The following is a 27,831-nucleotide window of genomic DNA, read 5'->3' on the forward strand; positions in this document are numbered from 1 at the left end:
GTTGCTTTCTGAAGGAGTTGTAGGTAAGAATTTGGAGATCTGGGATCCATGAGTCACCAAATACTTCATATTCTCGTGGCTTCCATAGCAACACAGTAGCTACATTGTCTGTAGCCCCTGCCTCAGTAAGAATAACACCATGTTTAGAGGGATGCACAGAATACAGATTAAAACACGTTTGCTCTGCTGTGTTTTTGCACTTTTTAAATGTATTTATGTATGTGTGATCTATGAACTCGTGGACGGCTGTGCCTCAGGACACATGGATGTAATAATAGAGAGCTAAAATGAAGAAATTTCTCTCCTTCTGTGCATAGGTTCCAGGTGTGAAAGTCAGTCAGTCAAGCTTGGTGACAAGACACTTTGCCGGCCGAGTCACCCACTGGTCCACCCTCTACCTTTTCTCAAAGATGAAGAGACAATTGCCACCCTTATCACTTAACCGTTCTATTCTGAACACTTCATTTTAGGGATGAGGTTTTCTATGAACCAACATGAAGTTGTTTTATCTATTTGCTATGAAAATCTGGGGACTGGTAATATTGGAAGTTTGCCGGTTCTTACCCCAGTCATATCCTTTGTCAAACTGCAGCACCTGGCTTGCCCTGAGTATCCCTGCCTGTTAGGCAGTTTTTCATTAGGACAGTACTATTACCATGTGACCTAAAAGACTCGGATGCCGATCAAGCACAAACAAATTGAACATCCTTTGGTTCCTTGCAGCTGCCATCACGTTTCCTCCTTCTCTCTTAGATTGAAAGGATGCACGTGGTTTAAAAACATGGCAATGACAGGGTATAAACAAGTAGGCTGCAGGTTTTGATCGACTTTTTCCATACAATAAGCATGTTTCCATGTTAGTACACAACAACCAGTTCTATTGAGCTAACCAGCTGGCCCTCCACAGAGCAAGGGAAATGCTCCAAGAATGACTTGCCCTTTGTCAGCCTCACAGCTGACAGGCAAGCGTGTGGTGTGGGGCTGGGGTGTTCAGGGTGTTGCCTGGTTTATCTCTGGTCTCTGAAAAACAGCTCCAACTGTCTTTCCTTGCTCCACGCTTAATCCGATGTACTATGGACAAGGATGTGTAGCTAAAATCTCACATCTCTCTGTTCTCCTTGTCTCTAGACTTCCTTTGCTTTAATTACCTGCATACCCAGTGGGAAAGTTTCTGTGACTCCCTGCTCTTAGCACTGAAAGTCCTGATCCTGGGAAACTCCTCAGTCTAGGACAGATAGAATTAGATCTCTATTGACCAGTGTGGGAGCAGCCAGGGTGAGTGTGCATCTTTCACTGTTTGTAGGCATATGGTACCCAGCACAGCCCTAACTCTCTGTGTCTCTCTGGATGTGGATAGATGGCATGCACTTGTGGCTTCCTGACTACAAGCATCTATCTGGGCTTCTCCACTCACTGCCACTGGATTCTGGGCTCTTTGACCAACTCATTCAGTCCAGAGGTTGCCTGATAAAGACCAAGAAGCCACGCACCCAGTCCCCAGGGACTGACAGGTGTGAATGTGCATTGAAAACCTGGAGGATCAGAGTCTGGCGTCTCTGGGCAATGGCAATACCACACCTCATCTGCTGAAGATGGAGCATGGAGCTCACAGGCTCCCGCTATTCTTGACATTTTGTTCCATCCGGTCCCCCAGTGTGTTAGAGGGTTCCATTCAATGTTGAAGGAACGTGTTTCCCTATTGTGATGGTTTGTGTATGCTTGGCCCAGGGAGTGGCACTATTAGAAGGTGTGACCCTGGTGGAGTAGGTGTGTCACTGTGGGTGTGGGCTTTAAGACCCTCATCCTAGCTGCCTGCAAGCTAATATTCTGCTAGCAGCCTTCAGATGAAGATGTAGAACTCTCAGTTCCTCCTGCACCATGCTTGCCCGGATGCTGCCATGTTCCCATCTTGATGATAATGGACTGGATCTCTGAACCTGTAAGCCAGCCCCAATTAAATGTTGGCCTTATAAGAGTTGCCTTGGTCATGGTGTCCTTTCACAGCAGTGAAACCTTAACTAAGACACCCATTAAGTTCACTAACCTACACCCCAGTTATCTCTGGAAACACCTTCATAGACACCTGCAGGATCATGCTTCAGCAAAAATATTTAGACTTCTCTTAGGCTAGCCAAGATGGCAACCAAGATGGTCACAAGCATTTATTTGATTTCTCTTTGGCTGCATTTGATTTGTGTGCCTTTTAGAAATTAAAAGTAATTGCCCTGCCTTGAAAAGAGGATATTCATTGGCTGCTCCCCAAGGTGAGCTATCTACATCACTCTGCACACGCAAGGATTGTGCATCTTGGATCCTCATTGCCTTGTTCTAGAATGTCGGTGTTCTGGTTTGTGAAGAGTTTGGAATAATAAGGAAAACAGTCAGGGGTAGGCTGTGTTTCAGTTTAGATCAGCAAACATATCCTGTAATACTGAGAAGACAAGCCTCTAAGCTATGACTTTAGTTATTGTCCCTTAAGAATGAAGCAAGAAATAAGTGAACAACAACAATAACAACAGAAAAAAAATCTTACATTGGTTTTTAAGATCCAGTGATGAGGGCTGGAGAGACGGCTCAGTGGTTAAGAGCACCAGCTGCTCTTCCAGAGGGCCTTAGTTCAATTCCGAGCAACCACATGGTGGCTCACAACTGTCTGTATTGGGATCTGATACCTTCATCTGGTGTGTTTGAAGACAGTGTGTGTGTGTGTGTGTGTGTAAACTGTGTGTATAAAGTGTGTGTGTGTGTGTAAAATAAAAAAGATACAGTGATGATAATTTTAAAAAATAGCTCTCAATGACTTCTGAGAGAAGATGCTGGTTTGCAGTGTGGCCACGAAGAGCCCAGATGAATGGACAACCTGGCAAATTGCTAATAAATCTGCATCTTTTCACTGAACTCTGGAAGGAGACTTGTTTTGTACATGATTATCTTTGTTAATCAGCCATAATGAGGCCTTCTGAGAACAGTGAGGAATTTGAGCTTTGTCCGCTGGTCCCCACCACGGGTAATTGTTTCCATACTTTGGAGGCTTTGTGCAGGCCATAAGTACTGGGAGCCTTTGAGGCGGTGTTTTGTATAAACAATAGCAAATATTTTATTGCTCAGTTGAGTCAAATCTTTAAAAATGGCCTTAAATCTATCAAGGACTTTTCCCTTTGCGTTCCCGTGTTGGAGAGGGGGTGGCGAGGGTGACTGAGCAACATGAAAGGCAACATGTTCCTGTGGTGGAGGCCCAGGACTCTTTCATCTTAGCCTGAATCCTATCCCACCTCTATCTGAGGCTTGGGAGTGTGTCAAAGTCCTGGGCTTTTTAATTATGTTAAAGCCTTTTAGGAAGTCTGTGCCACGCCGAGATGGAAACATGTGGCAGAGCACTTGATAGCCAATTTGAAGACAGAACCAAAGGCCAAAACAGAGCCTGAGAGCAGATCAAAGGTTGCACAGAATCTAGGAAAAACCTCTCCTTTGGGTGAAATGTCGATGCTTTATAGTGACGACGAGGTTAGTCCCACGAGAGCAATGTCAGAATTACAAAAGGTAAGGGAGGAAGTGGCTCAGGTCTTTACCGTGTGAATTAAGGAGCCGCATCATTTTCCAAACGTTTCCTTTCACATGTGTGTGTGTTTGTATAGAGAGAGTGTGAGGTCATTGTGATGTGGCTTATGTCTGACTTTCAGCAGTCGTATTTCAAATCTAGGATAAGCGTATCCCACCTCACTTAAATGACTTTATATCAGTCCAGAGAACTCCTAAGCCACCGAACACTTAGCTACTCACCAGTTACAGGCTGTTGGCTTTCGTTAAGTTCTTGGTTATGATGAGACTCAACATGCATAGTTGTATGCCTCTTAGTTTTCTTTCTTTCTTTTTGTAGAGTGCAAAATGGGGTTACAGGGAACAGCGAGTATCCATATTTATAAATCCTTTCTATGCAAGGTTTGAGTTGTGTGGGAGAAAGCAAGCTGTCGAGGCATTCTCTATGGTCTCCATTTATGTGGGAGGGAAAGATTTGTTCTGGAAAGGAAGGACTCCTTTGCATGGATGGATATGACATAGTAAAGCCTGAGAAGTAGCATGGGGTCAATGGATTTGAGAGTTTGCATCTATCTTCCTGTTTCAAGAAGCTGTAACTGCTTCAAACCTGACACAGGCGGACTGAGGAATACAGACTTCAAAGTGTAGTGTCTCTTGGTTCCATTACAATGTAACCTCCTTGTTTATGCACACATGAACACACACACACACAAACACACACACAGAGCTTTTAAGTTCTGTTTTAAATCTTTTAAGAAGGCTGCATCATGAAGGCAGAGATAGCATACACAGTGAAATTCAATTTGAGAACTCAATCAGAGGTCTGCATTCAGACCAAATTGGAGACTGGAGTCCAGGAAAACCTCTTTACTTATCTTTTGGGACACAGTTGTCTGTTGACTTTGATAAGTTAATTTTGGAAGGCTGTTACTAGCTGAGATGGGATCGGAGTTTCTTTCAGGTTGTTGGTGTGTGTGGTGATCTGGGAGCAAGTGAGCATCAGATCTGCTAGGGCAGCCTCTAGGGACCTCTGTCTGCTTCAGCTTCACCCTCTATCCCTGAATCTGCCCCTTGAATTTCCTTCTGAATTTCATGTTTGCTGACAGTTGGAATTCATTTCAGGTTCTCATCTACAATGGCCAACTGGACATCATCGTGGCGGCTGCCCTGACAGAGCGCTCCTTGATGGCCATGGACTGGAAGGGATCACGAGCATACAGAAGAGCACGTCGAAAGGTCTGGAAGATCTTCAAATCTGATAATGAAGTGGCCGGTTATGTGCGGCGTGTGGGCAAATTCCATCAGGTATGCAAACAGTTGGGGCACACAGGTCGTGGGATTAGGTTGGTAAATTTAAACACAAAGCATGAAGGCCAGTAAGCTACAGCTGTCTGTGAGCAAAGCCATAAACAGTAAAGGTGTAAGTATGTGTGCTCTGTAGCCGTCTTCAACGGAGAAGGTATGGCACCATTATCAAAGTTAAGATCACAGATGTCATCACAGACAGAAGTCTAGGCATCTCAGAAGACATAATGAAATGATAGAAAAGTTCAAAGTGGAGCAACATTAATGAGAAAATCCCAGTCTGTTTGGGAATCAAAGGGAACTTGACCAGTTATTTGAAGAAAATTCAGTGCAACCTCTTCCCACCATATGTGAACATGTTTTTATAAGCCATATGGAGAAATAACTAGAATAAGATCTCTTGCTAGCTGACCCACAGTCTCTGCAGAGTGACTTCCACTTAGAGCTTAAGTATTACTCCTGGAGTTTTCTCTTCGAGTTTTGAAAACAGTCTTTTGTGAATTTTGTAACATGCCTCAGTCAGCATTTCCCATTCTAGTGTCCAGTAATAACTGTCAGTGTTAGGGAACTGTACAGGTAAGGCCGTCTGACCATGAAGAAAAGTCTTCAAATCATGTATTCAGTTTAACAGAGGATTAATGGATTTTTCCTGTTTCTAAGAAAACATTATTATAGGCTTTAGGGTTTTTTTCCCCCACAAACTACTCAATTTCACCTAAAAATTTAGAATTTATGAGCTCTTGCAACTTTCATTTAAGTCCTCCTAAAGACCTGTAGTGATATCAGAAATTTATTTCTCTCTTGCCTGAGGCAAAATGAAATTATTACTGATTTCAAGTAACAAATAATATTACCTTTGTTGATTTTTCCATTGTAGTTTTGTGTCCTATTTTATTATTTATGCCTTTATCATATTATTATCTTTATTTTGAATTATTTGTTATCATTTAAAATTCTTTAAGACAGAGGCTTAGATGATGAAGCTTCAGCCTATACTTTATGTGCATTCAATGTCTGTTATATATAGGTTAAGCTTGGTATTAAGTCTACACAGAGATGCATTACAGTTTCAATGATTTAAGGTATTTACAATTCCCATTGTGTTTTATCCCCTTTGGCCAGTGGGCTGTTTTAAAGTGTAGTGTTTAATTTTCAAGCATTGTGACTCTTCCTTTCTTGAATTTACTATAAGCAGAAGGGGATATACGCTATCATAGCTTTGTGGTTTAAAAACCCACATATCCTTTCCGGTTTCAACCATTTAAAATTTACTTTCTGGCTTTCAAAGTGGTTGTTTTAGCAAACATTTTCTGTATACTTTTAAAGCAACCACATTCTTTGGTTGTTAGTTGTAATGCTTTTTATGTCAATTAAGGTCTTTTAAAAACATTTTTTTTACACTTATTATTTGAAAAATTCAAAATCACTCCCAGACAGCCTTCCCCCATAATTCCTGTGCCCCCTAGTGCCTCTCAAGTTCATGACCTCTTCTTCAAATTATTGTTATACATGCACATATACACATATGAATATATGAATATAAGCTGATGAGTCCGTTCAGTGTTGCTCATAGGTATATGCATTTAAGGCTGATTACGTGAGACTATATAGCCTAATGGAGGACTCATCCCTGAAAGGATTGACTCAATCTTTCTTATTAGTCACTAGTTGGCTGTTGCTCTTCTTTGGGATTAGGGCCTTGTGAGATTTCCTCCATCTATGCTGGGATGTCAAGGGGTGCTGTTCTTACGTGAGTCTTCTTCAGGTGGCCATAGTGTTAATTTCATGGGAATAACTCTGTCTGATATAGAAGACACTATCTGGAGGCAGATGTCCTGTCCTCTGGCTCTTACAATCTTTCCATAACCTCTGCTACAATGTTCCATGAACTCTAGGTATAAGGGCTGTGCTGTCAGCAGGCATCCCCACGCCCAGTCCATTGTTCTCCACATTTGATCAGTTACTGATTTCTGGAATGTACTTGGTGGTTATACTAGTTTAGAGAATTGGCAGGGGAATGTTCTTCTCTAAGTTCTATGACCTCAACAGCCATGTTGCTTGGTTGGCTAGGTTTATAAAACCAGGCAGGAAGTTTCTCCTGTTGAGTGGGCTTTCAGCCTAATTGGATGGCTGCTAGTTTGGCCAAGGAAAATCTACTCTCACACCCTCAGATGTTGCCTGCCCTGATGGTCATTGTACTTCATAGGCTTTAGAGCTGTGTAGAACAGTTCTCCTCTCCCTACCCCACCCCGTCTCTCTCTCTCTCTATGTCTCTGGTTTCCTCTATCTCTGTTTCTCTCACTCCTCTGTGTGTGTGGGTGTGTCTCTTCCTTCCACCTCTCCCTCCCTCCCTTATCTTTTCTTGCCCACAGTTAACAAGAGAGATCTCTTAAAATCTGTTGCCATATTTGAAGTTTGTTCTGTTTTTCCTTTGTGCTGTTCACTGCCTACAGTCACAAACTCCTTGTTCCACATTCCTGGCACTAAATCTTCCTTTCTTATGAACTATCCTGTTTGTTTATAGCAATGCTTCTCGTCTTAAGGCGACTTGATTGATGGTAGAGCAACTATGCCACCTTTCTTTTGAAAGTGTACACATGGGATACTTTTCTTTTTATCAGTGTTTCCCTTCTTGTCATTTTATTGCTCCATATTTACGACATACTTTTTAATGCAGTATAGTGGGTTTTATTTTTTGTGGATCCTGACAATATTTTGAATTTAGAGTTGCACATTTGCATTTAATGTAATCACTGATTTTTAAATCTACTGTCTTGTTGTATTGTCCCTTTGGCTCTATGTTTCTGTTTCCTTTAGTTTAAAACTCTTTGGAGCTTTATGTCATTTTATTATTTCCAGCAATACATTTGTGAGTTATCATTCTTTTGAAATTGTTGCTTTTTTTTAACAGTACTAGCACAATATGAATTCTAGGCTTATTTAATACTAATATAAATTAGAATTTTACTGTTTTTCAGATAAATGTGAGAACCTCAGAATAGTTACATCTTTGCCCATTTCCCAGGGTTTTTGCTATTAAAAACACAACACTTCTACGTCTCCTATACACAGGCACTGCTTACAGCATTTGGTCCAACCCGCACTCACTGAGAATCCACCACACATTTAACCTGTGAGAAAACATCAGCCTTTTGTGCATTTCTTGTCCCTTCAAAAGATTTCTTTAGTATTTATTATTAAAATGTACATTGACAGCATGCTCTCTATTTTTGCCTGTTTGTGCCTTTCTGTCTCCTTCGATTGGGAAGGCCGTGTCTAGTGCAATGGGCTTTAGTTGTTTCCTGTGAACTCCTGAAGACTGTGGCTTCTGTCCATCTCCTGTACCCTTGTGATGACACGTCAGACACTCGCTTTCTTGATCCTGCTTTGAAGGTGATTTTGTTCCGATTATCACCGTTCAAGATTACCTGTGTGCTGTTTTCTAGCAATTCTACTATTCTGACCTTTGAGGTATGAGGATGACAGTCCCTCTTGCTGTCAGCATTGAGTGGGTCTTGTCTTGTTTTATTCGAACTTGAAACAAGTTAGAATGCCTGGGACGAGACAATGGCAATTGAGAAAATGCCTTCATCAGAAATGGCTGTAAGTCTGTAAGGCTGGCTTGCTTGCTTGCTTATTTATTTATTTATTTATTTATATTGGGGTAAGGACCCCTGTGAGAAGGTCCAGCCCACTGTGAGTGGTGCTACCTCTGGGCATGTGGTCCATAAGAAAGCAAAGCAGGAAGCCAGGGGAAGCAAGCAGCACTCCTCATGGCTCCTGTGCTGGCTTCCCTCCATGATCCACTGTTAGCAGGACTTGTAAGCTGAGGTAAACTCTCCTCTCCATGCTGCTTCCACCATGCAGAAACCAGGACACTGGGTGTGCATCCTGCCTGGGTTCCTTTAGCTTTTGGAAACTAATATTTTAAGTCGTATTGTTGTTTGTCATGTTTATACAGTTCTCAGCTTCTACTCCTTCATGGGCTGGTCATGTTCTGTTCTTTCTCTCTCTCTCTCTCTCTCTCTCTCTCTCTTTCTCTCTCTTTCATCTAAGACTGTGTTTAGGTGTTGAGTGTTCACCCAGCTAAGGCCCTGGGTTTGATCCCCTAGCCTGGAAAGAAAGAAAAATAATTACCAAAAGATCCCCCAGAATCACCCCAACACATACACACACATTTACACACACATTTATATACACACACATTTACACACACACATTTATACACACACATTTATACACACATACATACACATTTACACACACATTTACACACACATACACACATTTAAACACCCACATTCATATACACAGACACACACACACACAGACACACAGACACACACACACACACACAAAGCAGCAACCACCACCACCACAACAATGCAGAAAAGACCATGCCACATTCTTCTTTATGCTTCAAGTTTCTTTTCTACTGGTCTTTCTTTTGGTTCAGTATACTTTTTTGAAAAACTTCTATTTTAAACATGTTGGTTAACCCAGCTGTTCATGTGTTGAAGATTTCATGTAGCCTGCTTGCCCCGACCACATTTTGTGTACACACATGTACAAACACACTTATCCAATTACTATAACCCTACCCCTAATGAATGCATTGTGTGTGACCTTTATGCACCTAAGGTCAAATGAATGCATAAAGGTAGGGCCTTTATTTAATGTCCTTCCTGCTCTTAGAAGGGGGAGACACCAGAGAAACACGATCCTGCAAGGTGGGAGAGTATCATCTCCAGAGGCGAAATTAGTCGGTGTTTGGATCATAAACTTCCCAGATGTCCCTCTGTCTTCCTGCCAGGAACCTTTGACGTGATTCACAGAGAGCGTTGCTCTTTCTACTTTTATTGTCATTACAGGGGTTGCTTACAAGGATGCATATAGCAAAAGGAGAATTATAAAGGGTGGAATTCATGATCTAAGAAAGTACTTTTCATTCAAAGCCAACCCATAAGGGGAAGCTAGATGTTGATATCTGGGCTACGGGGGCAGATATGTACTCTGAGCTATGAAGGGCAGATAGATGGTACCTCCTTCCTGACCCACTGGACCTCATCTGAGAGATCCAAATCTCAGAAGCACACAGAGATCTCCTCAGCCACCTGCTCCTGGTTGCCCACACATCAGTCTTGCTAATTGCTACACTACCTGAGACTGCACACATGTTCTTTTTACATCTTGCATAAATCTACCAACTAAGGCAGCCAGACTGACGCTCAGGGAGGTGTGTGTCATAGAGGTAGAAAGAGGAATTGGCCACTCACCAGTCAGAAAACCATGGCTGCTCTCACACTAAGCCATCTGACTCTTTCTGTGAAGGTAAGACACACTGAAAGACAAAATGGTACTGAGCTGGTTTCCAAAAGATGAACAGAAGAAGCAGGAGGTCCACATAGGCTGGCTATAGGGTGGGGTTGCCTCACAGCAGGGAACCTGCATTCTGCCTATATGATTTAAGCATGCCCGGAAGACCACCCCATCCCACCAACTCCAGCTCAGTGCCTTGGAGCTGCTTGGTGGTTGTTGGGGATGAGAGACTGGAGGTAGGAAAGGAATACATCGTGCCAGTTCATGAATGATTCGCTGGTTGGTTTTTGTTTGCTTCAGAGCTGGGATCTTCCCTAGGCCAGGCAAGTGCTCTACCTCTGAGCTGTATCCGTGACTCCCTTTTCACTTGTATTTGTAGACAAGGTCTCATTCCACTGCTGAGGCTGGCCTTAAACTTGTGATCCTCCTGCCTCCGTTTCCTGGGTAGCCAGGATCACAGGTCCCCACTAGGCTCCAAGGATTTTTCCCCTGAGGTTATTCTGACTCATTGAGAAATTTTTAAAATTTTCTGTTAAAAATTTATTAGGTTTCTAGCTACATTGATGAACTGCTCGAGGAACAAGTTTCTATTTTAAACTTCATTAAGCTAAATATTTTGAAGAAAACAGTTTAATCATATCCATTTTTGAATATTTACTGAAAACATTTATTGACACTAATTACTCTCCATGTGAAGATCGTTCAATCTTGAATTACCTGCCTATTTTCATTCTTCAGTAGATTTTTCTGAGTGAGAATTCTGTCAACATTAACTTTTACATAATTAATACATAATTACATAATCTAACTTACTTGATCTCAGCTAGCCATAAGTATTGTACTATACATTTTAAGTATCAGAATCAATCTACATTCATTTAGGGCCCGAGGGATGAGTTATTTCAACTAGGTAGCTTCTTACAACTGGAACATAGATCTTACTGTCCAAGTGAGGACACCAAGTACCAGAAGCTAAGTATAAGTTGTTTCTGTGTTTGTTACTTTTCAATTGCTGGATGAAACACCACAGTTAAACTGACTCATAGAATTAAGAGTTCATTTTGACTTATGGTTCCAGTGTGGTGAGAGTTCACCATGGGAGGGAGGCATGGCAGCAAGCAGCTGGTATGGTGGGGGAGCAGGTAGCTGAGGGCTCACATCTTCAAATGTAAGTAGGAGAGAGAGAGAGAGAGAGAGAGAGAGAGAGAGAGAGAGAGAGAGAGAGAGAGAGAGAGAGAGACAGAGAGAGAGAGAGACAGAGAGAGAGAGAGAGAGAGAGAGAGAGAGAGAGAGAGAGAGATGGAAAGGGCACAAGGCTTTTCATCTCAAAGCCTATACCTGGTAACGCACTTCCTCCAGCAAGACTGTACCACCCAAACCTCAAATAGTGCTACCACCTAAGGATGAAGTGCTCCAGGACTCCAGGGGCACTTCCATTCAAGCCACCACTGCCACCTCCTCTCCTCAATTCTTAGTCCCATTTCTTACTGCTGATGAAATAGGATTCTAAGAGTCCTGCTTCTGATTCCATGCTTTCTTACTTCATGCCTGATGATGGAAAGGTGGGATCACAGTAGTGTCCTGGGGCACGAGACCTTGGAGACTGTAGACTTGACTGTCTTAATTAAAGCACCAACTGAATCCCAGGTGGTTACAGTGCCCTGTAGACATAGGACACTGGGTTTTAAGAGAGCTGTAGAGCTGGGTTGGAGGTGAGGACAGCTTCATCCACTGGTAAGAAGAGGTTTAACTAGGAACCTGGGGTATTAATTAACTAACAAAGGTCAGAAGTGGCTAAGTAAGCAGAGAGAACGTGGATGAGGACTTGGATAAGAGACCTGAGCTGCACATTGACTCATGGTCCAAAGCTGAAGGGGAGCTGGGAAAGAACTGGAAGAGAGTGGTGGGGACTGGTGTTGGGTTCAGGGGTGTATGCTCTAGTGTTTGTGCAATTGGAAGTTGCTAAGAGATTTTAAAGGCATATTTATTTACAGCTGCAGGAGAACTTTCAAAAGGCAGTGATAGGATGGGTTCAGGCCAGCGAGGCCCTGGAAACACGGTGTCCTGTTAGTAGCTTTACTGTGAGAACGTGGCTTATCACTGTCACCAGGTTACCTGCTTGGTGCTTGATTCACAGCTTTAAATAGAGATGGACAAATAAGCTTAGGAATGTCCAGGCCATAAAGACAGGCTTCCGGGCAGAGAGACGTTGCTCACTCTGCGTTTGTGTCACTAAAAAGCTAGTGAGGCTCAGAGGAAGTGTGCTCATGGCCTCTGTCCTCCCAGCTGTCCTAAGAACCTCCAGTCCCTGCAGCATATCCCCAGACAAGCTTATACCAGACCCCGAGGGAAGTCTATCCTCAGATCCCTCAGACTTGAGATCTGCAACAGTCTCAGGAACTTCTGGAAAATACCCACCCTGATGTTTGTCGGGAAGGGAAGGGACACAGTGGCTCCGAGCTTGACTCTTCTGGAGATTGGTGATGTTAGATGCAGGTCATTGGTTAGTGAGCACAAGGCCGACTATTGGTTTAGATAAGCCTGGTTTGAATTTAGTTTGGCCACTTACTAGCTATGGGCCAGTTACCAGCTATGGGCCAGTTACCTGTTCTGCAAACCCAGAATAAGGACAGTTACTCTGTAGGGATGTGATGGGGTGCAAGGGAGATGCTAAGGATGGTTGACAGTGCTCCTGCATTAGCGAGAGCACCTCGAGCTGTGGCCTGCCAGGTGCGTCTTTATCCTTGGGTTTATGGAATCCCTGGTGCTGCTCTGTAATCTACGGTGATACATTTACTCATTTATAAATGGGGAACTGGAAGCTTTACCTGAGAAACTTGTTCAGTGCTTTAAAGACCCGTCATAGTGTATGTTAGGCAGGACGTCTGGATCTCTCCACTGTGCCGCAGAGAGTGCTGAGATGCCCGAGGACAGGGAAGCAGAGTGGAATGGGATACTCTGGTGAGCAGACCCAAGGCTGCCTGCTTGCCCATGGGGTGCATCTGCAGCGGTGATGTCCATAGTACTTGGCAGTGCATCCAGACCACATACAAGACTTTGTTCCCTAAAGGCAAGCGTACCTCTTAGGAGGAGGAGGAAAGAGAGAGAGGCACGAATGTGCAGACAGAAAATAAGACCACCTCAGCTGTCCAGCTGCACAGTTTTAAAACTAACTTTAAAGAGTAGATGTGTGTGTGTGTGTGTGTGTGTGTGTGACCACACATAATTAAAAAAAGAATAAGTGGGCATGGTCATCAAATTCCAGTGAAGATGGAAATGAAATTCCAGCGAAGATGCTTTGACTTTGACTTTGAGGAAAGACACCCAGAAAACACCAAAACCCCATACCTGTATTTCCCCGTTGACAATTTATTGATTTTTGTTTTGTTTTTACAATTTTAAATATTATGAGAGATTGTTATGGACGATTGACTTCAAAAAGGTCTTCAGCAAGCCCTTGGTGGTATTGACATGATAAAAGGAGGCAAAGAGTAATCCATACAACTTTGACTTTTAACTAGGTAAGAGAAGATAAGTTCTTTACAAACAGAGTAAATAAAAATATTCAGAACAAATACACCTATGTACATTGTAAACAGAGTAAACTCTGTTTACAAACAGAGTAAATAAAAATATTCAGAACAAATATACCTATGTCTATATTACCAGATATAGATTAATACTCAGAATGTGCCCTGGATTTGTTACAGCACTTGTTTAAAAAAGATCTTCATCCCTACCCATCCCGAAACACTGTTGCCTTCTGTAGAGAGGTGTGTCCTGACTCTTGGGTTCTATGTCTCCAGACCTGGTGTCTTAGGATCTTACTGCTGTGGACAGACACCATGAGCAAGGCATCTCTTATAAGGACAACATTTAATTGGGGCTGGCTTACAGGCTCAGAGATTCAGTCCATTATCATCAAGGCAGGAGCATGGCAGATTCTAGGCAGGCATGGTGCAGGCAGAGCTGAGAGTTCTACATCCTCATTGGAAGGCTGCTATGGGGATACTGACTTCCAGGCAGCTAGGATGAGGGTCTTAAAGCCCACACCCACTGTGACACACCTACTCCAACAGGACCACACCTTATAATAGTGGCACTCCCTGGGCCAAGAGTATACAAATCATCACACCTGGGAATTTTTGTTTGTTTGTTTGTTTTTTGGTTTGCTTTGTCTGTGAAATCATTGGCAATGAGTAAGACCTCATGGAAGCTACAATCGGGGTCTCCAAAAGCAGATGTTAAGGACTTTAAGGATTATGTCCTAAGGACCAATGGTAGTAGAAGCAGGAAAGGAGGGCTGGAAAGATGGAAGATAAAATAAGATGCAGGCAAGATAAGCCAGAGGGAGCTATGGAAGAGGACTTCCATCAGGATGTTTCTCATAGGCCAAAATACCCCAACCACTCAGCTATCACATGTGGGCAGGTCATGGTGACCATCATCTTGAGATAGGCTCAGGGCTGGGACACTGCCAGATGAAGACTTCCACTCGCTGCATTCCTTGACAGGAGTCTGACCATATTTAGTGTGTCTGCCGCCAGACGATGCTCTTGGCTGTTCTCTGGCCTGGAGGATAAGAAAGTGGGAGCTGATGGTTTGGGTAGGACCACATAGGAAACTGTCTCTCTTGTTTTGTGTGATCTACAAATTGTTCAAGCTCAGTACACATTTGTCTTCTCTCTGCCTTAGAGAGCTAGTAGGGCAGGGTATTCACAAGAGCAAGGTATGTATGTTGTCAAACTATGTACACACAGAAGTCATAATAATAGTCATAATAATGAACCCTCTTCTGAACGCTAATAAACATTTAACTTAAGAGCAAAGAAAGATAGGTTGGACCTTGGCTTTCAATTCATAGATAAGTTAGGAACTCTCGTCTCTCAGGGAAAAAGAATTGACTAAGACTTGTCAATAAATGCTTCTCTCTCTCTCTCTCTCTCTCTCTCTCTCTCTCTCTCTCTCTCTCTCTCTCTTTATTTACATAAGGCCACAGTTTATTATTTCTCACAAGCATTGGATAGCCTGGGCTCTGTTGGGTGTTTTGATTCAGACAGGATAGGTTGAGGTCACACACATGCACATCTGTATCCATCTGGATCTTGGCTAAAGCTGGGTTAGCCAGCGGGGATCCCTCTCCGGAGCTTTGTCTTTGGAGCCTCCTCGGTAGCATGCTAGCCTGGAACTCCTTACAACGTGGCAGCGGGCCTCTCAAATTGACACTAGGGAATTGACTGTCCTTTTAAGGTCTGCAGTCAAAAGTCACAAAATATCTTTTTTTTCTACTGTGTTGTCTTTGTCTAGAAAATCCCATACAAAGGTCGGATTCTTTTAAGGGCAAAGAATTTGAAAATAGAAACTATGTTGTCTTTGGTTCCTGTTGTCCCTACTTCAGCCTCCATCTTGCAGGAGCCTCAGGTGACTGTGGACAAACTTCCTCTGATCCACAAAGATATTACCAAATCCCAGCCTGTTTTACTGACTAGCTTTCCAGCTAGAAATCAGAGAGCACAGCTCTACTCCTGAAACACCAGCAAGTGGTCAGACACATCACAAGATTAGATGACTCTACTGCTCAGTGGAGTCCACATTACAGCCTCGATTCACAAAAACCTTTAGCCAAAACTTAAGCTAAATTTCCACCTTCAGTTCTTGCCATTCATTTTTGGTTTACAAGTAAGCCTTGTTCTCAAATCACTGGGAGACTGTTGATTTAGATTTGTAGGGAAAAAAAAAGCTCTTATTTATTCAGAGCGTCAGCTTCCTTTCTCAAAAGCTAGCAGTTTTATTCTGTGCTGCAATTATGGGGGGTTTGGTGTGTAGTGATCTTAGATAGTAGTGCATCTGTGTTCCTCTCTGACAGAGAAGGGCTTGTATGGGGCAGTGTCTGCTTTAAATGCCAACCAGAGTGTTGGTTCTCAACCAAAGCACTGGCCAGGGGCCACTGGACACAGAGGATTTCTTTCTTTTCATTGTTGCTCAAATACTATAAGAGGCTGGTAGATTTCTATGCCAAAGGGGAGAAAGTCTATTGTTTCAGCCTGTGTAGTCTTTTAATGAGTAAACTTAATGGTTTTTTTCCCCCCAGTTATTCCACAAAGCTTATTAGCGTAGGACAAGGGTCTTCTATGGCTTGTCTTCAAGAGGTTGCTGAACTTAGAAGGAAGAAAAAAAAAATCATGTCTTTATTTTTACTAACCCTTTGCTGAAAGAGTATTTCCTTCCATTATGAATTATGAAACTTGGCATTTCCTTTTACTTTTGAATGTAGGAAACACATCCCAGTGGTGCTGGCAGTGTCTTTGAGTACCTCACCAGGAAAGAAGAGCTATTTTCATATCGGATTCACTGTCACAGATCCTGCTTTTGACATCTGGACATGACTTTTATGCTCACCATTAGTTGAAAGCCACAGCCTTACTAAAGTGCATGGGACAGTGGCTGGGACACGCCCTTCGATGGCATGCTGCTCCCAGTCACCTGCTTCCTCCGACTTGGCCCATCCTCTCAGTAGTGCCATTCTCACTAGTGAGGTTTCAGACTCCTCAGTAGATTGAGTTGTCTGTTTATTTGTTTAGACCTGAATCCAGATGTCCATTACTTCTCCAGTGATTTGATCCATCACCCAGGGACAAAGGCATCAATACTTGAGCCTTTTGAGGGATACTTCCTATCTAACCCATGCTATGCCTGGGCAGGTCACTGCTCTACTCCCTAGCTGGGTGACATCAGGCAAGCTATTTGACTTGTCCCAGTGCTTCCCCACCCATGACACATTAGATTTCTTAAACTGGCTGGCACGGATAATAGTGTTCATCTCTGGTCTGTTTTCCCTTGCATGAGCATTGTTATTGTTGTGTATACACTCAATATCTCAAGACTTAGTCTTAAAGAGAGAAGGAAAAATTCACAGGAAGATTTGGTATTGCGATTATTGACATAATGTACACTGATTACTTTGCATGCTGCTGGACACCCAGTGAACACGTGGTATTTGCCTCTCTTTGTGTGGACGTCTCCTACATTAGTCTGTTTTCGGTGGGCAGGAAACTCCCCTCTGTGTTCATGGGGTCAGTCACTGATATTACGTGTTAAAAGTTCAAGCGATTAGATTACTTCAGTAATGCTTATCAGATTGACCTGGAGCTGTGTCCAGTTATTGCTTCTCTGCGGGGGGGGGGGGGGAGGGTTGAGAAAACCATCTCTATTTGAATTAGAGGTAGGGAGAGCCGAGGTGGAGTTTGCCATTCATTTTTCTATAAAGTGCTCCATTGATAAAAATGTCTAAGTTAAGCAAGAAGTTAGTTATTTCCTATTTTCTTTTAATTGCCTGTTTGGAGATAGGGGCTCACCATATAGCCCACACTGGTCTCAAACGTACATTCCTCTGGCTCCATCAGCGCTGGGAATACAGATGTGTCTCACCATGCCTGCATCCAGTATTGAATTATTTCCAAACCCTTGAGTCTCCCGGTTCAACAATGATCTGAAACACACCTGTTGACAATAAGGGAAGAGCACCCAGCCTTTCATTTTCTTTTCATTTGTACCAAATTTCTAACATATGGCGGGGGGGGGGGGGGGGAAGGGAACTGTAGCAGGCAGCGGGCAAGCATCAAAACAAGAAAGCGAGCTCCCTGGGCTTGCACTGTCCAGGGTGGGGAGCTCCGTATTTATTTTTGTTTCTACTCTTTATTTTTTTACACAGCAGCCTGAGTCCCAAGGTTTAGCTTCTGGCAGCTCTGCCTTCCTGGAGCTGCTGTGTGAGGGGACTTCCAGCTTTGGTCTTTGTTTCAGCTCTGTTGCTTTGCGGAGTCCTTCCCACCTACTGGGTTGAGACAGGACCTAACCTCATCCTCTCTCTGATGGGAGACCAGAAAAAGCCACAAGTCTCCCACCAATCCCTGGTTGAGAGCTTGGCAGCATCAGTAGGCATTTTTTTTTCTTTTTCTAGTTTAAAATTAAATAGTGAAGGCATGCTCCGTAGTCACAACACTGTGGGAAGGTGAGACAAAGCAGAGATCAACGCCATTCTCTTTGCTGGCAGATTAAGAAATCCAGTGTTCCTATAACCCTGGCCTTCCCTCCCCAACTCCCTCCCTACTACCTCTGGAAGGAAACTTCTTGTGTTTGAAGTTTATCATTCTCTTCCTCTGCTTATTTGTGTTAACAATCCTTTATATACATAATCTTTTTCTACAAGTATGTGTTTTGTCTTTCTGTGCTTAAGCCCACATAAAGGGACCAGTTGGTGTGTGTTTTGTGGTAATATAACTTGTGCCAGCCTACACTGGCCTGGCGAGGTTCTCCCACATTGATGAACTCAGTTCTGCTGTTCTTTTTCAGTGCATGATCCGGTTGTGTTATTTACCCATCTATTGCTGGTGGACCCTTAGGCCACTCCCAAGGCTTTGTGCCTACAAATGGTCTCACTGTGAACATTCTTGCTCCCAACTCCTTGTGCCTATGACATGACTAGATAGCATGTGTCTTCCACATTGGTTGTATCCTTGAGTCTAAGAAGGTCGGGTTATTGAACACTGGTCTTCTTCCTTGTTATCTTTTACTTACCTGGGCTTTTTATGTGAGGGAGGCTTCACATCTTCTCTGTGTCTTAATGCTTGCAGTTAGTATTCTCTTCCTCTTGCCTTCCTGCTGCCTACTTTTCTGGCCCCCATCAACTGCACTGACTGTGGAACGCCCATGTCTCCGGGTGCTTTGGTTGTAATAGTGTTTGTTTCTTTCTATGTATCTCCTGCCAAAGCTGGATTCTAGAAAAAGTAAAGTCAGAAATGGCTTCCTTCAGCGCCCTTCCAACTCAACTCCATCAGCCAGTGGTTCTGCAATAAAAACCAACTAGTCAGTAATAAGAAACAACTAGTCAGTAACAAGAAGCAACTAGTCAGATCATCGGGTTCAGCTGTTCCTTGCAGCTACAGCCCAGCCTTAAACAGCAGGAGAGAGAACCCGATTCTTTCTTTCAGAATCCTTCTCATTTCCATCATCTGCCCATCCAGACAAGGAGGAGACAGGATCCAGCTGGTTTGCTCTGCTGAGATCCTACTTTGCCATAAGCCTTACCAGAAAATGAAGGAGAGCCATCATTGCCCGTCCCACCCCCCACTCCCCCACCCCCACACACACCCGGTCCATCTCTCACATCTGCTTTGTAGTCTCCTGCTCTTGTTGGCCTGGTTCGATTCATTCCCTAATGCTCGTCACAGAAACCGCAGAGAACTACTTAAAAAGCACAGCAGTGCATTCATACAAAGCAATAAAAATAGTGCGACGTTTAGGGGAGCATTGAAACGCCATCAGGGCTTTCCCACACTGAAAATTCCCAAATGGAACTCAGTTGCCTTGTGGCAGTGTTCTAAAGGATGCCGCACAAGAGCATGCTAAATTTGTATTTATAACTGCCATTGTTTAATTCTTTCCTTTCCCAGGAGCTCCTTAGCTGATCTAAACTCATCCGTTGACCCTTGCCTCAGTACTTTTCCAAACTGCAAGTCTGGTCGTGCTTAAAGCCTCCAACTTGACTCCCTTGGCTGAAGTCTAAACTCTACTTGGCTTAAAGAAGACTTGCTCAGACTACAGACCTGCTCCCCTCCACCCCACCCCACCCACCCCCACTTCCCAGTTAGAACCAGGAGGGACAAAGCAAGACACCATGTCACAAGTGCTGAGCCTAGCAAGCCCCACGGGTTCTCACACCTGCCTGATTAAGTGCTTGCTGCTTGAGCTACTGAACTATCCCCCTTTGCCTATCAAAACTCAGTTCCCATGCTCAGTCCAGGAAGCCCTCCTTGATTCCGCTCCTTCTCTAGGATTCTGATTAGGTACATGCCCTATTGCATGTACTACGCTGGACACCACTGAGAGCCAACTTCTGATGGACATGAAGGCGCTTGAGGCTAAATAACGTGTCATGGTTGGTTACACACCACTCACCATAATCCCTGGCACTGAGTGCATTCAATCCAAACTGCTTCCGTTTCATCCTTAGACCTGTCTCTCCTCTCCTTCCCTTCTCCCTCCCTCATCCCTCCTCTCCTATGACGTGTGCATTTTTGTGTGCATTTTGATACATCTCCCAGTGAAAGTGATGTCTTCTCCACACTTAGAGAGGGCAGGGTGTCTTCTAGGCACCAGACTAGGCATGCAGAGATAATGAATCATTTAGAACAATCCGGGGCTGTGTTGTTTATTTCAGCCACAGACCATTTCCCTTCTGTGTTCCCCGTTCTGAAACATGGAGTTATGAAAGAACTCGCAGGCTTCGTTATCCTGCTGCTGAGGACAGCATCCTCTCCTTTCAAAGACTGGATTCTTGACTCTGGTTTGGTTTCCTTAGCTAGAAAAAAAAAAGCAATCTGCACACAGAGTTTGCTTCCTGAAAACAAAGGAAACCATAAACAATAGCCACTCCTAAGTCATTAGCCAGCAGCAGCCTCCTTAGCGCCCTTGGTTCTCTTTCATTAGGACTGCTTAGCACAACAAGAATGCTTCTAAATTAAGCTGTCTGAACTGCACTTAGTTAATACTCTGGGAACTAATTTATTGTATGATTTAAAATATACACTGGCTAGCAGATCTATTTATTGATATATTACAGCTAGGCAACAATGCATATTTTCTCTTATCTGTTGAGTGGCTTTTAATAATCTATTGAAATTTGAGAGAGAACCATTTCATTAAAGGGGAAGTAAGTCCTGTGAGGTCTACCATTTAAAGAATTGTCTATCCATGGAGAATGGTTTTTAAAAATTAATGGCATTTTCGGGAACCAGCAAAGAATTGGGTTTGCTTTTTAAACTTTTTGTTGTTTGGATTCAAAGTGTAACCAACAGTTCCCGAATCACTGTGGAGAAGCTAAACCGAGTCAGACAATAAACAAATGATGGAGAGTCTAGCAGGGTGACTGCCACGCTGTTAGTTGGACCAAGGAACTCCCTCTCCTCACAGTTTTGGGCTCTGCATTCAACTGTTTTAGTTCAGGAAATGTCATCAGGAATATTCTAACCTTTAGCAAATTCTCCACCCCAAATCTCTGAGACCCAGGAACAGTTGTGGATTCTGGGATCTGTGTAGATAGTGGGTCAATACTACAGTTAAATTCAAATACCCTGGTCTGATGTTACCCTGAACAGCACAGTTTTGGAGCCTGCTCAGTACTCTACTGTAGATGCAACCAGCCAGGATGTGGTGGATAACCTTGACTCTCCTTCCTGCCAGTTGCACCAGAATCCATGCGGCAGGTATGGACAGGCAGGCAAGCAGGTAACAGGTCTTTTCATCTTTCTGCAAATACTTGAAATCTAGCCCATCTGATTTCCAGAGGCAGGGTTTCGGTGAAGTTTGGGGCCTTCTAACATATGTTTCAGTGAACATTTCTTAGTGTGATGGTAAATTTCCATCGCAGTGACAAAACCACCTAGAGAGAACTGAGTTAAAGGAGCAGAGGCCACTCCGATCACACGCTCAGTGGTCTGTGAACACGGTCAACCTAGAGAGACTAGAAGAAAAGCAAAACTGTATACTTCATGGTGACTAGGAAGCAACAAATAAACAAACAAACAACAAACCAGGAAGAGGCCAGAGTCCAATATTCCTTTGAAGGCAAGAGCTCCAGTGATCTTTCCTTCCACTGAGACCTCTTAACCTTCCCACTGTGGCGACCCTTTAATACAGTTCCTCATGTTGTGGTGACCCCCAACCATAAAATTACTTCTGTTGCTACTTCATAACTGTAATTTTGCTACTATTATGGATCATAATATATGATGATATATATATATTTGGAGATAGAGGTTTGCCAAAGGGGCTGCCAAACTCTACCCACAGGTTGAGACCCACTGTCTTAAAGGCTCTGAGGGCCAGGGACTAACCCTTCAACACATGAGTGTTTGGGGAATACTTTATATCCAAACAACGGCACTTAAGTTTACCTTGAAAAGAGAAGACGTATGCCAGAATGTACTGTTTGGGAAGTACAAAGATGTAAGAGAGCCATTGTCTGGGAGTTTATCAAAGGCCTTCGTTTGCACCGTTTGTCAGGCTCTGTGGTCTTGCCTACACTTCAGCTAAGTTTATGCCACCAAGTCTGGAGCTGGGAAACGAACAGTCCATTTGGCTCTTCTGATTCTGAAGGAAGGCCCACCCGGCACAGTCCTGTGAGGACCACCCCATCCTGCTTTGGGCTGGAAGTAAAGTCTGGGTGGGTTGGCAGGCTCACAGTATGTGATAGCCAGGGCACTTCGAGCCATCTCCACTGTTAGAGGACACGGATGTCTCAGCTGCCGCCCCCACCCCCACCCCCACCCTCACACAAAAGAAACAAATACAGATCCTGAGGTAAGATACTGGGTAAGGGTAAGAATGGGCTGGGTTGTGCTTTCTTCCTTCCTACGGATAGCAAATATAAAAACTGGAAGCTTCAGTCACTTTTTAGTTGCATCAAACATTGTGTTATAAAGTGAAGCTTCGAAAAAGGGACAAGGCAGAACAGTTTCTGGCCACTCTGTTAAGACAAGTAAGGTCTTGCTTCCTTGCCTGCTTGTCATTTGTCTGTTGTGCAACAAGAGGGGGGTTGGCACTACCTGTGGGGGGTGGGGGGAGGGGAGGGAGAGAAGGAATGGGATGGATAATGGGTCTGGCAGTGGAAGGAATAAGTCAGCCCCCAGGGAGGGCGTTAAGTAGAGCATGCTCATGGAGGGACGCTCTCCTGAGCCCAAGGGCAAGAGGGATCCCTGATATGGGAGTCAAAATACATTTGAAGATTAATATATATATATATTATATATATATATATTAACTATATATATATATATAGTGTGTGTGTGTGTATGTATATATATGTGTGTGTGTATGTGTGTGTGTGTGTTAATTTTACTGCTGCAAATCCTTCTCTTACTCTGGTAATTAAAAGGGAAAATATTTATTTGACCATAAAAACTTCAGACAATAGTGCCGCGGCCAATCGAGTGCTTATGTTTCTCTATCAGCAAATGGAGTGGAAGACGTGTGTTGTAGACAGGCTACCAGCTATTCTTTCATATGCACTCTCTTTGATTTCTTTTAATTTTTTTCCTTTTTTTGGAAATTTTTTTCTCACATGCTACCTCCATTAGTTTCCCTTTTCTTTATTCCTCCCAGTTCCTGCCCACCTCCCCTTCCATCCATATCCACCCCTTTCTGTCTCTTATTACAAAATAAACAGGATTCTAAGGGATGATAATCAAGTCAAGTATAATATAATAAAAGATAAGATAAAACGAAGACCAACACATGGGGATTGGACAAGACAAGCAAACAGAAGGAAAAGAGCCCAAGAAAAGGCACAGGAAACAGAGACCTGTTTGTTTGTACACTCAAGAATCCCATAAAAACATTGAACTGGAAGCCATAAGATATACACAAAGGACCTGTAGAGTAAAAAGAGAGGAAAAAGTATAAATAAAATAAAGTAAAAATAAAAATAATAAGACAAAATTTAAGAAAACAAACAAAAAGAAAGGCCGGACATGATATTGTGAGACAGAAACCTCCAAAGGCACCATGGAACCCTTTCCTCCTTAGAGTGACCAGCCATCCCAGATAGTCTGACACTTTTTATATTTAAAACTAAAGTCCTATATCCTCCAAATCCCTCAATCCTGAGCCAATGGGACACCTGATGACCTGAAGTCTTACCTCCATTTTACAAATAAGAAAATAAAGGTCAGTAAATACCCCAAACTGGGCTCAACCCCAGCTGTGCCAGGCTCTGGGTTGCTCTGCACTGAACGCCCTCCACACTGCACTGTCCCTTTCCGTGTCAGCTGACACCAGTGTCCAGGGAGAGAGCAATGCTGATGCTGACGTTAGTCCCCATCAGGACCACAGAGTGAGCGAGAGGCTCGAATGATGATGCAGGAGATGAAAACTGAAGTGAGTGGGAAGCTCTCTCATAGCATGCTGCCAACCTGGCAGGTAAGGCTGCGCAACCCGATCTGTGGGCCTTTGCCTCTCAGCTATCATGGGATATCTGAAAAGCAGTCTGTTTCTTGATGGTAAGGGTCCGTCTGTCCTAACACCTGATCACAAACTTTGCTTTTCATCTCATCTGTGATGTCTCTTCCACATTCTCTTTGCATCCTTTTATCCCACCCAATAATTCAGAGCCATTGTGTCCCCCATTATAATTTACTAGTAACGTATATTTTTACTATCCACCCACAATTAATATTTGCCTAAGAATCAGGGCACAGATATCCTAATTTATAAAGTAGACCTGGTTTGGTATTCTTGCCACATTCCAAGCATACAAGGAGACCTTTAACTGTTTTTGCTCAGTTTACAACACTTTTGTGTAAATGGTGTCTTTTCCCCGTTATTATTAATATTCATTATTTTTGTCCATCATTTAGGGATCAGTTTTTTTTCTTCTGCTTTATGAACAACCTTTAACATCCTGTTGCCAAAATATGCCCTCCACCCCTATCTCTCATTTCCTTGAAAATGTCTCAGTGAGCCTCTGTGTGTAAAGAGATGCCAGGCTGGCAAATCTTTTAGAACACTGGGGACATTTTTTAACGCTCCAGTTTTCATCATTTCTATAATTAACCCTCCTTCTTTTCCTGGGAAAATGGTTTTCCTTTTTAAGAATATTTTATTTCGTGTGTGTGTGTGTGTGTGCCTGAGTGTATGTATATGTACCATGTGTGTGCCCGAGGTTGTCAGCAGAGAGAATCGGCTCCCCCGAGTTAGAGTTACAAGTGGTTTTGTGTTGCTCTGTAGGTTCTGGGAATCGAACCCCGGTCTTCTGCAGGAGCAGCTGGCATCTTTGATTGCTGAGCCAGCTCACCACCCCATCCTGTCTTCAGTTTCCAGCACCAGACTGTTATGTGCTTAGATGCCATTTTCTCTGTATTTATCTGATTTAGCTTGAGCTTCCCCAAACTGAGAACAGGTAGCTTTTATAAAGTCTGAACAATTATTACCAATCAGTATTTCATTTGCCTGGTCCCTTATGTTTTTATCCTTGAAGTCCAGCCAAGAATAGTCAGCTTCTCTGATGTCCCTGGCCTTTCTTCTCTGTTCTTTGTACGCTATGCTGCTATTCACCATGCTTTAGCCTGGATGTTGTTGACTAAACTATTAACACGAGCTTCTGTTTCTAATGTATTTTACTTTTAGTATGTCTCATCTACTATCATACTGTCTGTTCTCAGTTTTAGTTTTATTAGAATTTATTTTTGTTATATGTGTATATGAATATATGTATGCATTGTATGTATCGAATGTATTATAGGATAAGTTTGCCTGCATGTTTATGAACCTTGTGTGCGCATGTCACCTATGAAGGTCAGAGGAAGGTGTCATAACTTTATTCAGCTCAGTGGTGAGCAGATTTCAGTGGAGCTGACAGCTGGATTTCTGAGGCTTTCCCGTCTCTGGCTCTTCCTCCTTCTGCAGACACTCATGGATTTAATGGGAAGTTTACCGTTTCCCAGTGCCAAGCCTGCACTTTCTTTTCTTTGGAGGTTTTCTTTGGGTTTTGCTCTTCCTCATACCCCTCAGACCATAAGGTCCTTTCTCTTATACCCATAACGGACACAACTCATACCAAAGCTCCATCTGGATTCCTCTAGGAATACGTAATACTGTGTTAGCTACATTTGGATCCACTGAGGCATCTAGAAGTCACATTTCACCTCCTGTTCAATAATCATTGCTAATCTGCAAGTGTATGATGGGAAACCCCTAGGATGGCTCTTGCTGTGTGTTGCTGAAGCAACCCTGCCTTGATCGGTGCACTAGTTATCTTGAACACTTCTTGCTTCACTCATAGTTAGAGGTGTCTGCTGACGATCCGTGGCTTGTTTCTGATGCTTGTCTTCAGTTACTTTAGCTTTTCAATGTGACTTTTTCTGAGTGTATATTTATTTTGGTTTGACCAGTAGTTACCATCTGATAGCTAGAAGCCAAGATTTCATAGATAGGGTGTATAATGAAGGTAGTAAAAGGACTTAAGTTTAAATCAGAAAGTCTAACTAGTAGGTGTCAGCAACTACAGGGATGAGGACTAGGCAGCCAAAGGATCAGCTGCTGTTTGTTTTGGGACAATGAAAATAATCCACAATTACCTACTAGTGATAGAGAATGCACTAAATGTGACTGGATCTTATACCTTAAAGTGATTAAAGATGTAATTTCATGTTAACTATATTTTTACTGGAGCTAAAAATAAATCCCAAAACATCTAATTTGTTCATCGCAGCACATCCCAGCAGGCCTGTATCATGTGGTTGTTTGCCATTTCAGCTCTTCTCTATCTTATCCCATTCCTTGATGAGTGGGGCTGCATATAGAAGTGCATGCCTGTTGTTTCCTGAACATTAGGGAACAAATTCCTCTATTGGCAGTGCATCTCTGTACCCCTGCACCCCTGCATCCCCTGCACCCCTGCATCCCCTGCACCCCTGCATCTCTGTACTACTTCATCCCCTGCACCCTTGTACCCCTGTATCCTACATCCCTGCACCCCTGCATCCTGCATCTCTGCACTCCTGCACCTTTGCATCCCTGCATTCCTACACCCCTGCACCTGTGCGTCCCTGAATTCCTGAATCCCTGCTCCTGTGCCTACTCACCATTGTCAGTCCAGGAATCTTTTCCCCCAAAGATTCCTGAGAAGTCTGCCCTGACATGTTTGCATCACAAGCCAGTTGTGACTTCCTCTGTGTACTGGACTCTGAAAAAAGCCCCAACTGAGAAGCCTCTTCTGCTAGGTCCACATCTGTAGGTCCAGGGAGGATTGAAATAGCTTACTAAAAACTACCTTAGAGTGATGGTTTAAGTGCTTGCATAACCCTTTTAAAATTCATGGCACACTATGACCCCGCAGAACATCTGGAACACATGAGCTTAGAGGCTCCCAAAATACATCATTTCTGAGGATGAGGCTATTTCCATCTGTGGAGCCTTGAGATTAATCTTGTCACATTTACATATGTAATCACAAGCCTACCACATTTGGTCGCTCACCTCTGGGAGCTGCTGAGTGACTTGCATCCTTGATTTGTGAGTGGTGAGACTTAGCTGGCTAATTAAAAGACAGAGTATGCTCTGATCAGGTGCCACCTGACCTAGATGGGAAAACCTTCCTACCTCAAGCTCCATCCAGGTAAAGTTTAAGAGCGCAGCACTCGCTCTCAGCTACACTCAGGAGCAGTGAAGTGAGAAAGAGAAGTGATTTGGAAAAAGATGCAAATTGGTATAAAAGCTAAGAACTGGAACTGAAAAACTTTCTGGACTCTAAGGTAACTTATCACTAGAAGAGCATACAACTCCCAGGCTTGGGGAAGGGAATGCTCTGTATTTATTTCTGTTTTCTGTCTGGGGACAGAACTCAAGGACACCACCTGCTAGGTAAGGGCTCTACCAGCTGTAGCAACACCATTCTGAATGTCACATATATTTAAACTAGAGCTTAATCTGAGTTTATACTTTCCATGTATTGAAAATATTTATTTCCCTGTGTAATTTTGTCTTTGCTCTCCAAGGTAATCGTCCGAGGTGGAGGACACATTTTGCCCTATGACCAGCCAATGAGATCTTTTGATATGATCAATCGTTTCATCTATGACAGAGGATGGGAACCTTATAATTTATAAGCTACTTTCC

General features: G+C 43.2%; 1 protein-coding gene across 1 annotated transcript in view; it reads left to right on the forward strand.

The window, feature by feature from the left end:
• The window catches only part of Cpvl (carboxypeptidase vitellogenic like), a 104,274-nt gene extending 76,443 nt beyond the window's left edge, over positions 1–27,831 (forward strand). Inside the window, exons 11-12 of the mRNA XM_029478808.2 lie at positions 4,660–4,842; positions 27,711–27,831. Coding sequence (XP_029334668.1) covers positions 4,660–4,842; positions 27,711–27,821 — 294 coding nt within the window. The 3' untranslated portion in view covers positions 27,822–27,831. The remainder of the gene's footprint in view (positions 1–4,659; positions 4,843–27,710) is intronic.

This window comes from Mus caroli, unplaced genomic scaffold (assembly GCF_978045245.1).
Source record: "Mus caroli unplaced genomic scaffold, Mus_caroli_1 scaffold_7, whole genome shotgun sequence".
Lineage (NCBI taxonomy): Eukaryota > Metazoa > Chordata > Mammalia > Rodentia > Muridae > Mus > Mus caroli.